We start from the raw sequence: 13,485 nt of genomic DNA on the forward strand, positions 1-13,485 counted from the left end.
ATATGTATATGATGAACGCGATCCGTTCGCAGCAGCAGCCGTTGCGAAGCTCGCCTGGAAGTCGAAGCTTGCGAGCTTGCTGCAACGTATTACTACGTCGTATAGTCAGAGATTCAATGTGCTCGTGCTCGCTCTTCGGAGAGGAAGAGAGAGAGAGAGAGAGAGAGAGAGAGAAAGGAAGAGAAGTGGAGGAGGAGGAGGAGGAGAGAAGCAGTAAGTCGACGATGACGTCATCGCGTGCATTGCCGCGCTGCTCCACGTGCCTCCACGACGACGCTGCCGTCTGCTAATATTTCACTTGGATTGGAGCGCCGCGTGTGCTATATGATACACAAGCGTGCTTTTAAAAATTTTCCACGGATTCCCTCGCAAATCAAAAAATCTAGTCGGTGATTTTTCTTCTCGCGTTGTCATTGTACTCGACTTTTATCGTCGATGCGATCTTTCCCTTGGATAATAAATGCAATATCGCCGATGTTCGGTGTTCGTATCGCATAAGTGTGTGCGTGTGAACAATCACGTAGCATACAAGTAGAGCGTAGAGCGCGCGCAACAAGTGGTTTCTTTGCTATCGCGCGCTGGGAGCGTAGGCGTCGGGAGCAGCAGCAGCGTGTGTAGCGCGCGGGGGCGGTTGGCTCCGCCCTCGTCGCGACTCGAGCGCGCAGCAGAGCGGGGGTTCGTGCCGAAGCGAGGGCGGGTCGACCCTACGTTCCCCGAGCTTTCCTCGCTTTCCAGAGGGAGCGAACTGCGAAAGGAGCGAGCCTGCCTTTTCTGTTAGCCTGATACATGTACCTGCGCGCTTTACAACGAGCTTGCGACTCGCGCGCCGCTAATGTCTCTTCCCTACGTGACACGTATGTAAAAGGTGCACGCGAGCTGTAACGAAGCTTGCGCGGGGCTTGATTTTCCATACAACGCAGGGAAGCTCGAGCGCGGTAATCGCTCGCGACGAGTATTTACGCTCGTCGAGCGCGGGAAACTCGACGACGACGATCCGAACTGCAAACTCTAACAAAGCTGCGTGGAGCTTTTACACATCATCCGAGCAGGTGTGTAATACAGCGTTGTAATAAAAGTGCGAGCGCACGAGCGAACTCGTGCCTGCGCTGCATACCCGTCCGCGAGCCCTTTTACACGTCGCTATACACTCGCTCGGAAATTCACGAAAATGCCCGCGTGTATGCGCCACGTTGGACGAGCTTTCTCACTCGTCGTCGGCCAACTCTGTCGACAAATTTCAGCGGCGCGACCGCGAAATATGAAAAGCCAACTGGGCAAGTTTGACCGGTCGGGCTGCGCGCAAGCCACACGCAACGAGAAAGAAAGAGAGACACACGGAGGGCAAGGAGAGCGGCGTGCTTGGCCAAAACCGCAACTGTATAGTGGAATAGCGCAGCGACGAGCTATATGTATACTCGACTTGATTCCTACACACACATGCACGATATAACGTAGTCTATGCGAGCCCCGATAGGTTCAGTGGCACCAAGCCTCGATGCACGTGTGCGAGCGCTCGATGAGCGAGAGGAGCGATACGATAAAAAAATAGAACTGCGCGCGAGTGGTTTGCACGATCGAGGCTCTCGCACATGGGTAAAGGTATACGTTTACGCTCACACGGGGAAGCCGAATATACACGTATATGTACGAATATACACACGGAAGGGGCTTGCGGCTTTAATGGAGACGCGCATATTCGGTAGAGGCGGAAGCATACATCACGCGAGAGACCGAATGACACATGGAGGCAGCTTGCATGAAGGATGCGGAACGCTTGTCCTTGTGGAATGTTGAGTACGCGTGCTCGCTTCTCTCTCTCTCTCTCTCTCTCTCTCTCTCTCTCTCTAGCGTCATGGTCTATGCACCGCATAGAGAGACAGAATAAGAGACAGCGAGAGGGATGGATGGATGAATACACACACACACACATATATACACAAACACGTGATATAATATGCATATGTGCGTCTCATGGAGCTTATTGCCAGAGATACATACGTACCGTAGGTTGCAGCTTACTCGGCGCATTCTTGCACGAAAGACCGCGGCGAATGGCGCCCTGGGATTGCACGCGGCGGGGTGGATGCGAATTCTAAGTTCATTCGCGAATTCGTACAAGAGCTTTTTAATTTTAGATAAATATTGCGGAGCCAAGATAAGATGTTTCTATCGAAAAGTGTATCGCTCGAGTGCGAATTCGATCTTCCCCAATGCCAACAGCACGAATTCTCGAACTTCTCGGCGTTTTTCTAGAGTACGTAGCAATTTTTTTTTAAAAATATCAACAGTTTATTAGTTTTTGAAGAATCTTTTACTCTGGCAAACAAGATATCAAGGTTTTTTTTATTATCAAAGAAGGCAACAGGAGTAGAAATAAAATAGAATAAAAAAAGAGAGGAAAAACGAAGTCTCAAAAGAAATAAAGAGAAATTAAAGTGAGAAAAGTGCGAATAGTGTAGCAGCGCAGCAAAAGCGTAGGAGTATTCAGTAGTAGGGTTTTGTATATATATACCACGCGCGTACGAGGGAGAGATAGCTAAAATGAGGGTGAGGAAGAGACGGACGGAAACTCTGGAATGCGTACCGTTTAATATCGCGGAACATTATATATATCGTCCCTTGCTCTCTCTCTCTCTCTCTTTCTTCCTCACCCTCTGTCTCTTATATATAACTTGTATAGCTCCTCGCTATCTCCTGTGCTCTGTGCTCCAAGCCTGCGATAGTAAGTGTAAACGAGTATTTGTTGGCAAAAATATACTTGTACACGCAACGTGTGTATGCGTTTCAAAACCTTTCAACGGTACTTCTTTTAGTCGAGAAAAATGGCTGAGTTTTTAAAAAAAAGAATTTAAAAAAAGTTAAAACTCTGCTCATTCAGCATGTGTGCGCGCATGGAACGAACAAGAAATCGGAAGACTCGAATAATTAAGATACGAGATATAACGATTATGTGGATGCGAGTAACAAAACCGACAAATTTCTTTCATCAACGTATGTTGCACTGCGAAAAAAGTTACATCGCTGCGTACGGACAAAACTGAGTGTTCAACATTATACAAATCCCGCGCGCGAATATATTCATTCTGAAATGCTTCATTAAGCTTTCATTTGATTCTCCCTGGCGCGTAAGAGAGAGTAGCTCTATTTTCATCCGTTAAAAAGAACTGCGAGTGCGCGCACGTGTGCGCACGATTGCCTGACTTATTAAAGGACATAAAGTTACCACTTGAAAAATTTCAATTACGCATGCGCGCGAGTCTTACTTACTCTTTTGTGCGTCGTAAAAAAAAGTGAGTAGAAAATACGCGCAATGATAAAAAAGAAAAGAAGAAGAGTCAACGACTTTTCATAATTACTCGCTCGATTTAAAAACCAAAAAAACTTTGCACGCGATGGCGTCGATGCTGTTACTGCTGTACTGCGTTAAATTCGAGCAGAAATAATGAAATCATCCCGTTGAAAAATGGTGAAAAAAAACGAGGCTGGTAGAAAACATCTAATGAATTTGTCACATCCCCCGCGCGTTGTATACACCACTCGAGCGAATGAACGCGAAGAAGTGCGACGTATTCGCTCGTAACAGATACATACACGATAGCTCGTAAAGCCCGACGATGAATATATAGATTACAGGCTTGCAGTTGCAAGGGTTAATTTTGTCGGAGTGGCAACTACACAGCTTGTACGCGTGTGTGGATTTCTTTCATCGTGTGCAAACGCCGCATCGCGCACACTTACGGGCTGGGCGCGCACAATGACACCGTCGCGCCCACATCGACAAGCGAGACGGATTCACACAACAGCCCCTTTTCTAAATAAACTAGGATGCACAAGCAATTAGAGATGTGCCCGATATACATGTGACAAGCCACGACGAGCTTATATTCGAGGTGCTCTCGAAAAAACAGTCGCGCGAAAAAATGGGGATGCGACCGAATGAAAATCGGCCGATTGTGTATCGTACGCGTATACAGCCGACGTTGTCGTCGATGCAATTAAAGCTCATTTTTATCGCGTGTGTGCCGCGCATCTACGCGCTTTTCTTTGCTCGCTTTTTCACTTGCTTCTCTAGCGAGTACAATAAAAAAAGAAGATGAATCGCGTACGTTTGTTTATGAATTTTCTTTCGTTCTCTTTCGATCTTTGCTCGTGCGCGCTTCAATACCCATCCCATACGTATGAAAGGAGCATTAATTAAAAAGCAAGCGCACGATTGCTAATTGCTCGCGTAAAAATATCATCAACGACGTCACTCGCACCGGGCTGTATATACATATTAATTGTCGACGCTACGAATTACAACGAGGCAGTATTATATACGCGACGCCAGCATTCGCGAAATCAATGATAAAATTGCAAGTGCCACACACGTTAGAGAGTCGTGTGTGCATTCTGCTTTCTAATCGCTTCTGTCTATGCATGCAGCTGCACGGCAACAACAATGGGTGCATCAACAAAAGGCGACGCGCACGATTTCACGTCCGTATGCGCGCGCGATATCTCGATGAAAATTAATTCGCTGTAATCTTAATGCGCGTTACAGACCAGCCCCCGACCGCTGCCGCGCATCCCATCGACGCGTATAAATGCATATGATTTGAAATATATGTGTGTGTATATATATGAAACGTAGGTTATATGTGTATAAGCGGGGTCGAGGGCGGATATAACCGCACGTGCGCTATACGGCTCGTTCCAACGTTCGCAATTAGAGAGATTAATTTACATACTGCTAAATTAAGCGCTCTATGCCTTTCTCGCTACTCAATGCTGGTTATATAGCATCTCTCCTCTCCCTCGAATCGCCGCCGCCGCCGCCGCCGTTTGGAGCAGCAGCATCAGCCCCGATGCGCCCGTGTTCGATGAATAATTCAGTAACACACTAATATCTTAGGTATATATAGCTCGCATAAACGTCAGAGGCCAGCTTGAGCGTCGCGAGCGAGTGCCGAAAGTGTCAATAATTAAATGCTGTTCCGCTTACTACGTATATAGCAGATTATATGGCCCCCGCGAGCGACCATGATATTTTCGTAAATTTCGTTAAAAGATTAAAATGTGTTACATACGAGTGGTCGACGAGAGAGGGAGAGAGAGAGGCACGCAGCGAACGCGATTATATCCAGTTCGCGGCTTCGGAGCTTTATTTTTCATTTGCACGTATTATATTTACACACACATGCTCTGCAGCGTTATATTTTATTCTATTACCGCTCGTTATTAAATTTTAATTGGAAATTCCGCTGACTTAATTTCATTTGCCCAGCGAGCTAATAATTCATAATCCGTTGTCGCAGCGGCATAGCCAATATAATTGACTGCGTAATAATTATATAAGTCTTTTGTCATGTTAATTTGCCTGCACGGGTCAAAATAGCCCATGCGTCCCGCATACGTCTATCGATTTCCGATCGAACGCCATATTTATAACGCGTACCGTCGGATGTTGCAGTTATACAGGGCTCTGCGAAAGATTTGTAATCTCCGAGCTGGATGGATATCGCAATTTTTTCATCGATTTCGTGCGATGTATATGTGTGTGTGTGTCACGAGAGCGCGCGAACGTCTCAAAATGCAACGTTTTTCCCGCATGAGCACGCGAAACTCTCGAAAATTTCTCACGTTATTTATACACACACACACACACATGCATTGTAGCACGCGGAGCGAGTCGAAGAATCTCAGCACGTGGATCTTTTTTACTCGATTCCCCAATTGCGCAAAAGACGCCGCGTGTATCTCGCGCTGCGTTGCGCGTGCACAAGAGGCCTTACAGCGCGAGATAAGAGCCCAGAGACTCTTTGTCGGCCGTGTACGTATGTAGCGCTGCAACAGATGCCTCGTTATATCCGCTAAAGGAGCTTTTACACACACACGCGCGCGCGTTCATTTATTTATCGCGATCCATGCGAGAGAGATAGAGAGAGAGAGAGAGAGAGAGAGAGAGAGAGAGAGAGAGAGAGAGAGAAGACGCGCCCGCTCGTGTGCCGTATACGACGCTAGATTATCTGGGCTTGTTGTATGTAAGCGCAGCTTTGATGCATATAATTGGTTGCTTCAAAAGAGAGAAAAAAAAAGTTTCTAGGCCAAGCACGCCTCGATAAATCATCGCCGGCGATATTGGATTTTTCGCCGAGCGCTTCGAGCTCTGCCTATTTTTTGGGAAAACGCCAATTAGACGAGGCATATTATATAGCAGTGTGTTAGCCTGCGCGCACAAAGCACACAAATGCACAGACGCTCGTAATTAAGCTAATGTTCGAGCTCAATCAATGCACCGTTATCTCTTGATAAAGTACACGTATTCGATCAAAAGAAAATGTATACAAAGTATTAAACTAAATTTTAATTATGAGACTTTGACGATCGGGTTGGCGAACTGTACGCGCAGACACTCGCGGCTGCACACACAGTTGAGTTTTCAAAGTACACAAACAACAGCGGTAGCAGCATCACCATCAGTAACAGCAACAGCGGCGGCACTTGACAACATAACACGATTGTTATGCAATGTGCATCCCAGCTGCAAGAGAGAAAGAGCGAAAGAGAAAGAGAGAGAGAGAGATAGAGGGAACGAGAGGTAGAGAACAAACGCAGCCGGACGGGCTATCGAAACTTTGTTAGCCATCAAACAAATTCAAATGTAACAGCCCCGCGCACGCACGTTTATCAAGCCAAGTTTAATGTGCAGAGCAACTTTCAAAGCTTGAAATCGAGTGTGTGTGTGTGTGTGTGTGTGTGTGTGTGTGTGTGTGTGTGTGTGTGTGTGTGTGTACGATTGCACGAGCAATAAATACACGCGCGTAAAGGTGAAGCGCGTTCTGAAGCATCGATACAGTTTGGCGCAAAATTATTTTTCACACAAGAATGGAACTTTTATACGTTATACGAACCGTCTTACGCTACACAATTACAACACAAGCATTTACTTTAATTTTGATTGTATTAGGCAATTATCTTATGATCAGCAAGAAGCTGAGAGTATTTCGTCGCTGTCGTGTTGAACGGCGCACAGGAGCCTCCTTAAAGTACACGGGCATTTACATACATGTGCCGTATACAATGTAAACAGATGATGTATCACGCTTATACGGCTGTATTTTATCAACCCTTGGCTTGCGAAAGGAATACAGTTGAAGCTTTGCCATTGAACTTCTCCTGATCGTCGAGCTTGCCTTTGACTCACCAATTGGTTCGAAGCACGGCGCCGACTCTGCAGTCTACTTTATCGTATAATGAATTGGTACATACGCTTACTGACTCAAAAGTTGCTTGTACAAAGCTCAAATAGAAAAACAAACGTGTGCTTGGTCGTTAGCTCCGATTTTGCAAAATTGTTCACATCAAAGCGATTTTCGAATGCCTGGTAATCCATTATACTTGTATATTTACGATGATGACGCTGATAAGCAAAGTTTATTCCGCAGATTTAGCCATTATCTGGCAAAGAAAATCTTCCCGGCGCAGCGGCAGCAGCAGCAGCGCGATTGTGATCGCAGCTGGTGTGTGTATATAGCGTGGCAGTCCCCATCCCTATGCGCGCATAACACAGCTTCGCTTTTATATACAATATAAATACATATAGATATACGTATATACCTGTACATAATCACTGTACAATCAGCCCCTAAGTAAGTCTTCGGCTGCCTGCCGAGAGCTGCTGCCATAGTGTCTTTCGCTCGCTCGTTGTCGCGCATCGTTTGCATACTTGGCGCACCGAGCGTGAGATGACATTTTTTCACCATTACGCGCAACTTTCAAAGTACGTTTGCAACGAGGCGCGCGCCTCTCTCTCTCTCTCGCTCTTACTCGCTATATATACCTGCCTCGACTGCTGCTGCGACTGCTTATTAATGATACTAGGCAGCTTACTTATCTCTGGCTGCGCGGAGCGGCGCGCGCTGCCAATGACCGCTTTTGAACTGTACTCTGCGGCAAATTTATACAAAACTTATTTATGCCGCCGCCGATGCTCCCCCGTCGCAGCGGCGTGTAATAATATGCAGGATACGACAGTTTGGATTTACATTGAAACGCGCGAAATAAATCCTTGATTATCGTTCGCCTAAATATTCATCATCAATTCTGACACTTGTCTAATTGTAGCTCGTAAACGCGTCGGGATATAAGTCGCATTTACAGTAAATCAAAGAAAGAGTCGACTCGTACACTACACGTATATAATATGTTCACTGCCGCGAGTAAAGCGACAAACGCGCGCGCGTGTGTGTGTGTGTGTGTGTGTGTGTGTGTGTGTGTGTGTGTGTGTGCACAGAGAGCAGCGAGACACGCAGCGTCAAAAGTCAAAAGCGACGTAGCTATTATATGTTTACACATAAAAAAAAGATGTTGGAAAAAAAGCAAAAGAAGCGGGGAGAGATAAAAAAAAGTAACAAGAGAAGTCGAGCATAGAGAGAGAGAGAGAGAGAGAGAGAGAAGTTTAAAACACGGTTCGAGTCAGAGTTGGCAAAGGCCCGGGAGTGTATATGCGAGAGGCGAGAGAGGCGTGAATTGCAGCGAGCAAGACAGGCTCATTGTCCTCTGCTAGTTTAATTAATGCAGCGCACACGCCTCGCGCCTCTTCCTTTTTTTATATACTCGCTCTCTCTCTCTACTCCGAGCAGCGGCGGCGGGTGGCGACGACGACGACGACGATGGCAGCGGCACAGCATCGGCTCCCTCCTCTTCGTCTTTCTATTCTTTTTATTTTAAAAACTTTTTCTCGCATTCGTCTCTTTTCGCTGGGTATACACCCGCGTTTCGAATATATAAAGCTCGGTGGGCTCGGGTTAATTTTTTTGCTTCCTTCTTCTTCTTCTTTTTGTGACGTGCGAGAGAGGAAGGAGGTGCGCTTCGTCGTCGTCGTCGGCGGTGGCGGCTGTAGAGGCTTTGTTTCGACGTGGAGATTTCGTTGTTTTTCTTTTTATGCACCATGTGTAGTTGTCACCGCACGTATGTGTATGTATACGTATACGTGTTTCGCGCAGGCTTTGAAATTTGCGACATCGCCTAGCAGCAGCGTCGCTCGCGTTTGCTGTGGTGGTGCTTGCTGCTCTGCCACCGACGTGAGCTATACGTTTATATACGCACACACACACACTTACGAGGCAATAACATGTTAAGCTGCGTCACGCAAGCCGGTGTATTTAGTGTTTTCTTTTGTTGCAAAACTACGCACGCGCGCGCGTGTGTGTGCAGGTAAATAAATTTATATGCCCGAGCTCGAGCGCGAGAGGGTGAGGGGTTGGAGAAAAAACAACCAAGTACGCACGCGCGCGCGTCTAGCCGTGAGGGGGAGCAGCGATGTAGGATTTAATGAAATGGTATTTAATTATGAGGACAATAAAAACGGAGAGATTTAAGGACGTTCATCCTGGTGGTCGGATCAATTATATGCTAGACTCGAGCCGAGCTATGTATGCTGCTTCGAACCCCAGGCGCACACATCTACGAATGTAAATTCAATTTAAAATTGATAAAAGTCAGGGTGTTGCGCACGGGAAAGAGCTCTATATTATATAGACAGCTGCGAACAGCGCTCATTGATCGGCTTGAGCTGTGCACCGGCAGCGACGACGAATCATCGCGTTCAAGATCATTGTCGTTTATATGCATGTCGGTCGTTGGCCGTTCCATTGTGTTATACGTATAATAATCGTGTACAGATATAGGTACAGGCAGTGCGCGGCGGCAAACTCCTCGGCAATACACGTAATATATATCAAGAGGCAAAGAACGAAAAGCTACGACGAATAGAGCAGTAATCCCCTTATCGAGTCGTCGTAGTGTGTAGGGCGCGCAATAAACCCCTTTTCACGATTCCCCTTTCCACTTTATCAAAGTACGAAGCGAGCGAGCGCACTTTTAACAGCGCGTACAGTATGCAATCGTTTCGTTCTCTCTCTCTCTCTCTCCCGAGTCCTGACAACAACAAAACAATCGGCCCTATCGCCGCATCGAAACATCCCTCGTCGAAATTAATCCCATTTATCTCTCTCTTGTACGAGCGCGTACAGCGCACACATATACACCCTATAACCCACCACCACCCCCCTGGCCTCCCATCCACCCTCCCCCTTATACCTCTGTTACGCGCGTTTCTCTTCTTCATTATTATACGCTCGGCACTGCAGCCAGATCCTGCGTATACACGCATATAGCCCTTGACTGGTGGTGTGCGTGTATCTATGTATCGCATAAACTCCGTGTTACGCGCATATATCCTGACTGGCCCGGCTTGGCCTGGCGCGCGCCGATTCTGGTTGCGGTTTTGCAATGCCGGAAAAGAGAGCTCACCCCAAATCGACGATTCGATTCGCGACGACGATGACGGCCGATCGGCTTCATCATTGGCATCCTCGTGTATGCATGTAGTATGCGTGCGTGTGTATTCGCAACGACACGAAAAAAAGGGGGGCTCGTCGAGTGGATTATCGATTTCGATGACGCGCGCGACTGCGTCGCTTCCTCGCGCTACACTTGCCACAAGCTTCGGTTCTACTCCGCCTGTTTACCGTTCTGCTTTTTGCATCATCTAATCCGATTGCGAAGCAAAGAATGTTACACCGCGTGGATTGTGTTCGGTGCAAAACGTTGTAGCTAAGTAGACTGCCAGGTCGTTATACTATATGAAGGATTAATTCAATCAATGGCAAGCTTAATGTAATTAAACTACAACGCATGATGCTTTTGAGCTTGCAAAAGCCGAGCAAGTGCTGGTTTAATTTTTTTTACCAGAGCTTTACTTTCAAGTAATAGTTAGCATCACTTGGTGCGTAGATTAATTAAGCTTAAGAGACATAATTTATTACAAGAAATCTCGTTATTTTCTATCGATGAATTTCAAATTATGGTAAATACTATTAAAAAATCCTTTGACCTTTGATCCTTATAAAATTCATATTATTTCCAAAGATTTATAATACTTATGTCAGAAGCAACTCAAGTCAGAGTCTCGAATCTCGTTTGAAATTTCCATCAAATAGTACGTCAACGAATAAGTAAGAAAAAGTCGTACAACGCCCAGCAATACGTAAAGTACGATTAAAACGAATTCTGTAATACGTATGTGTACGTTCATCCTCGACGATGACTATAGCAGCTCGTGCATTACGACTCTCGACGTACACGCGCGAAACTACAGGTCAAATGCATAATATTATTATTGATTTTCCAAGCGCAAAGAGAGGCGCGCGTATACTGCACACGTATAGAGTCCGCCCGTGCAGCTCGTTCACGGATGGACTCTTGTTCTCTACCACGTATATATTATGATGCGCGCTCGTATGGATATGCATGCGCAACGGTTCGAAGTGGAAATTTCAAATCCACCTGCCATACGCTGCCTGCAATAGATGCATTATGATTATTTATAAACTTAACGGATGACTTGATTTTTGCGCTGCGCCGTGCAGACTGTGCATACACACCGATATTATATATCCGCGGCTTCATAATAAACCGTGTATGTATTTTCCGCGCGTTTCATCTCCCTCTTGGTTATTATTAAAATGATTTTTGCGGTATAATGCACCGCCGAGAGAGAAAGAGAAACAATGTAGCTGACAGGCTCTCGAACCAAAGCATTTTGACATCGATCTTTATACGGCTCGTACGCACGAAAATTTTGAACAATCCCACTCGTGGAACGATTGCGTGGCAGGAAAATTTGTGGCGTGCCAAAATACCCGAAGAAACAGTATTTGCGAGAAAAGTGCGCTAGCGGCAAAAATTCAGTTAGTCGAAAGTGGTTTCGCGCGAATTTTTTTTTCAACTCGCTTTCACTCAATTTAGTGAATTTCAGTTGTTTTTTATTCATTGTTCGTTAGTGACAGTTGCGAACGATTGCCATCAAAAGTCTTTAACTAGAATTTTCAAATTCGGAACGACCAGCAAAAAAGTGTCGTTCATCGGGTGCATCTTCAAAAGAGAAGAAAGAGCGAATGAATGGATGCCGCACTTTCGGTATGTCGAAATCGATACAGAGAATCTCGACGTTTAGCCCCTTGCACTTTGAGCTTGCATGGCTCACTCTATCTTTCGAAAGTTTCATAGGATAGGAGGGCAAAAAACAGAAGAAGAAGTACAAAGCGCGACATAATTTACGGTATTGCGAATGAACCACACGAGCTTAGCTTAATGTGATGACGCCACGAGAGTTGGAGGCTCGTAAAATCCATCACCCTAAATTATTTTCCTGGTTCCGTGATAACGCGAAGATTCTACGCTTAATCTTCGAGTAATGTTGTTATTGAGTGAATAGGTGTAACACTGTTATAAAATGAGTCGATCGCAACGTTGTTAAACTATGCAATGATAAAAAAATAAAAAAATAAATGAAAAGTATGATTTTTCACGTCAAGGAATTGTGGTATCTTACCGGTATTTTCGTAAAACATATTTCAAAACGCGCTAGTATCCTCTGGTCCTGTAAAAAATTAAACAAAAAAAAATTAAATACAAACTCAATAGTAAATACCGAGAACGCACGCAGCGTATGCAACACGCGAGCGAATCTTGCACATTATTATCTATCGATCCCGCGCTTTTTTTCGAAAAGAGAGGGGAATCGCGCGCCGTGCGACCCGGCAAAAGCCCCGGCACGTATGTGTACACAAACACACACTCGCACACACATGCACATACGGAGTACACAGAGCTCGAGTGAAAATAAAGGCACGACAAGTCGCGTGTCATACTGCAACGAGCGCGATCCTTTCACATGGAATTGGGTTACAACGCGCTGCTGCCGTTCGGCATGCCGCTTAATAGCCATAATTAAAATCGCGGGGTCGCGCTGCTGCTGCTGCTGCGGCTATACCCAACTTGATTAACGAGTCGAAAGACAAGTTGCGTTCAGAGAAATAATCTCTTCAAATATAAATAGGCTAATGCACATACGTACGCGTGTACGACCATTCGGCAAAGTAGAAAAAGTGACATTTTTTACAGGTAATTTGGCCAATTGAACTTCTATAGGGGGGTAACGTTATTGCAATGCAGAATCGAGATAGACAGTGCTGCCTTGGAAGATTGATGATCAACTATATAAATGATTAGTCGAGCTCATACACTATCTCTCTCTTCGAAATGCAAATTTGTACAGGCGCACTCCGTTGTATCGCGTTTAATTCGTCTGCAGACGTAAGCGCGTTCGAGAACCAATAGAATCGCGTACGTAGTTTCGAGATTATTCTCAAGAATAATAACAAGAAAATCTTTATTTTCCAATCATGACTACGCACTTTGGTAATATAGGCATTAGAAGGAGTCGAGAGGTATAGATGTTGAACTTTGCCAAGTGAAAGTTGAACATTCGAGCAAAAATAAACATAGTACTTTGCTTTAGACCAAATAAGACATTAAACGTTTGTGCGGACTTTTTTTCTCTGCTCCTCGGGACAGGCCATACAGACGAAGCGAGATCATGGGGCGTCGAGTCAAAGGTTCGGTGGAGTAACACGTCGAAATTGCACCGATTCGCGA

At 45.6% G+C, this 13,485-nt stretch overlaps 1 protein-coding gene across 5 annotated transcripts in view; it reads right to left on the reverse strand.

Annotated features, from left to right (window-relative positions):
- Positions 1-13,485, reverse strand: part of LOC106650535 (protein scalloped) — a 121,235-nt gene that overhangs the window by 21,053 nt on the left and 86,697 nt on the right. For 2 of the 5 annotated variants that reach the window (XM_014368593.2, XM_014368594.2), the window contains exon 2: positions 12,380-12,427. The exons of the other annotated variants lie outside the window; for them this stretch is intronic. In XM_014368593.2, coding sequence (XP_014224079.1) covers positions 12,380-12,398 — 19 coding nt within the window. In that variant the 5' untranslated portion in view covers positions 12,399-12,427. The remainder of the gene's footprint in view (positions 1-12,379; positions 12,428-13,485) is intronic. 5 annotated transcript variants of the gene reach the window in all.

The sequence above is a fragment of the Trichogramma pretiosum genome, unplaced genomic scaffold (genome assembly GCF_000599845.2).
Source record: "Trichogramma pretiosum strain Unisexual culture from Peru unplaced genomic scaffold, Tpre_2.0 scaffold3, whole genome shotgun sequence".
Taxonomy (NCBI): Eukaryota; Metazoa; Arthropoda; class Insecta; order Hymenoptera; family Trichogrammatidae; genus Trichogramma; species Trichogramma pretiosum.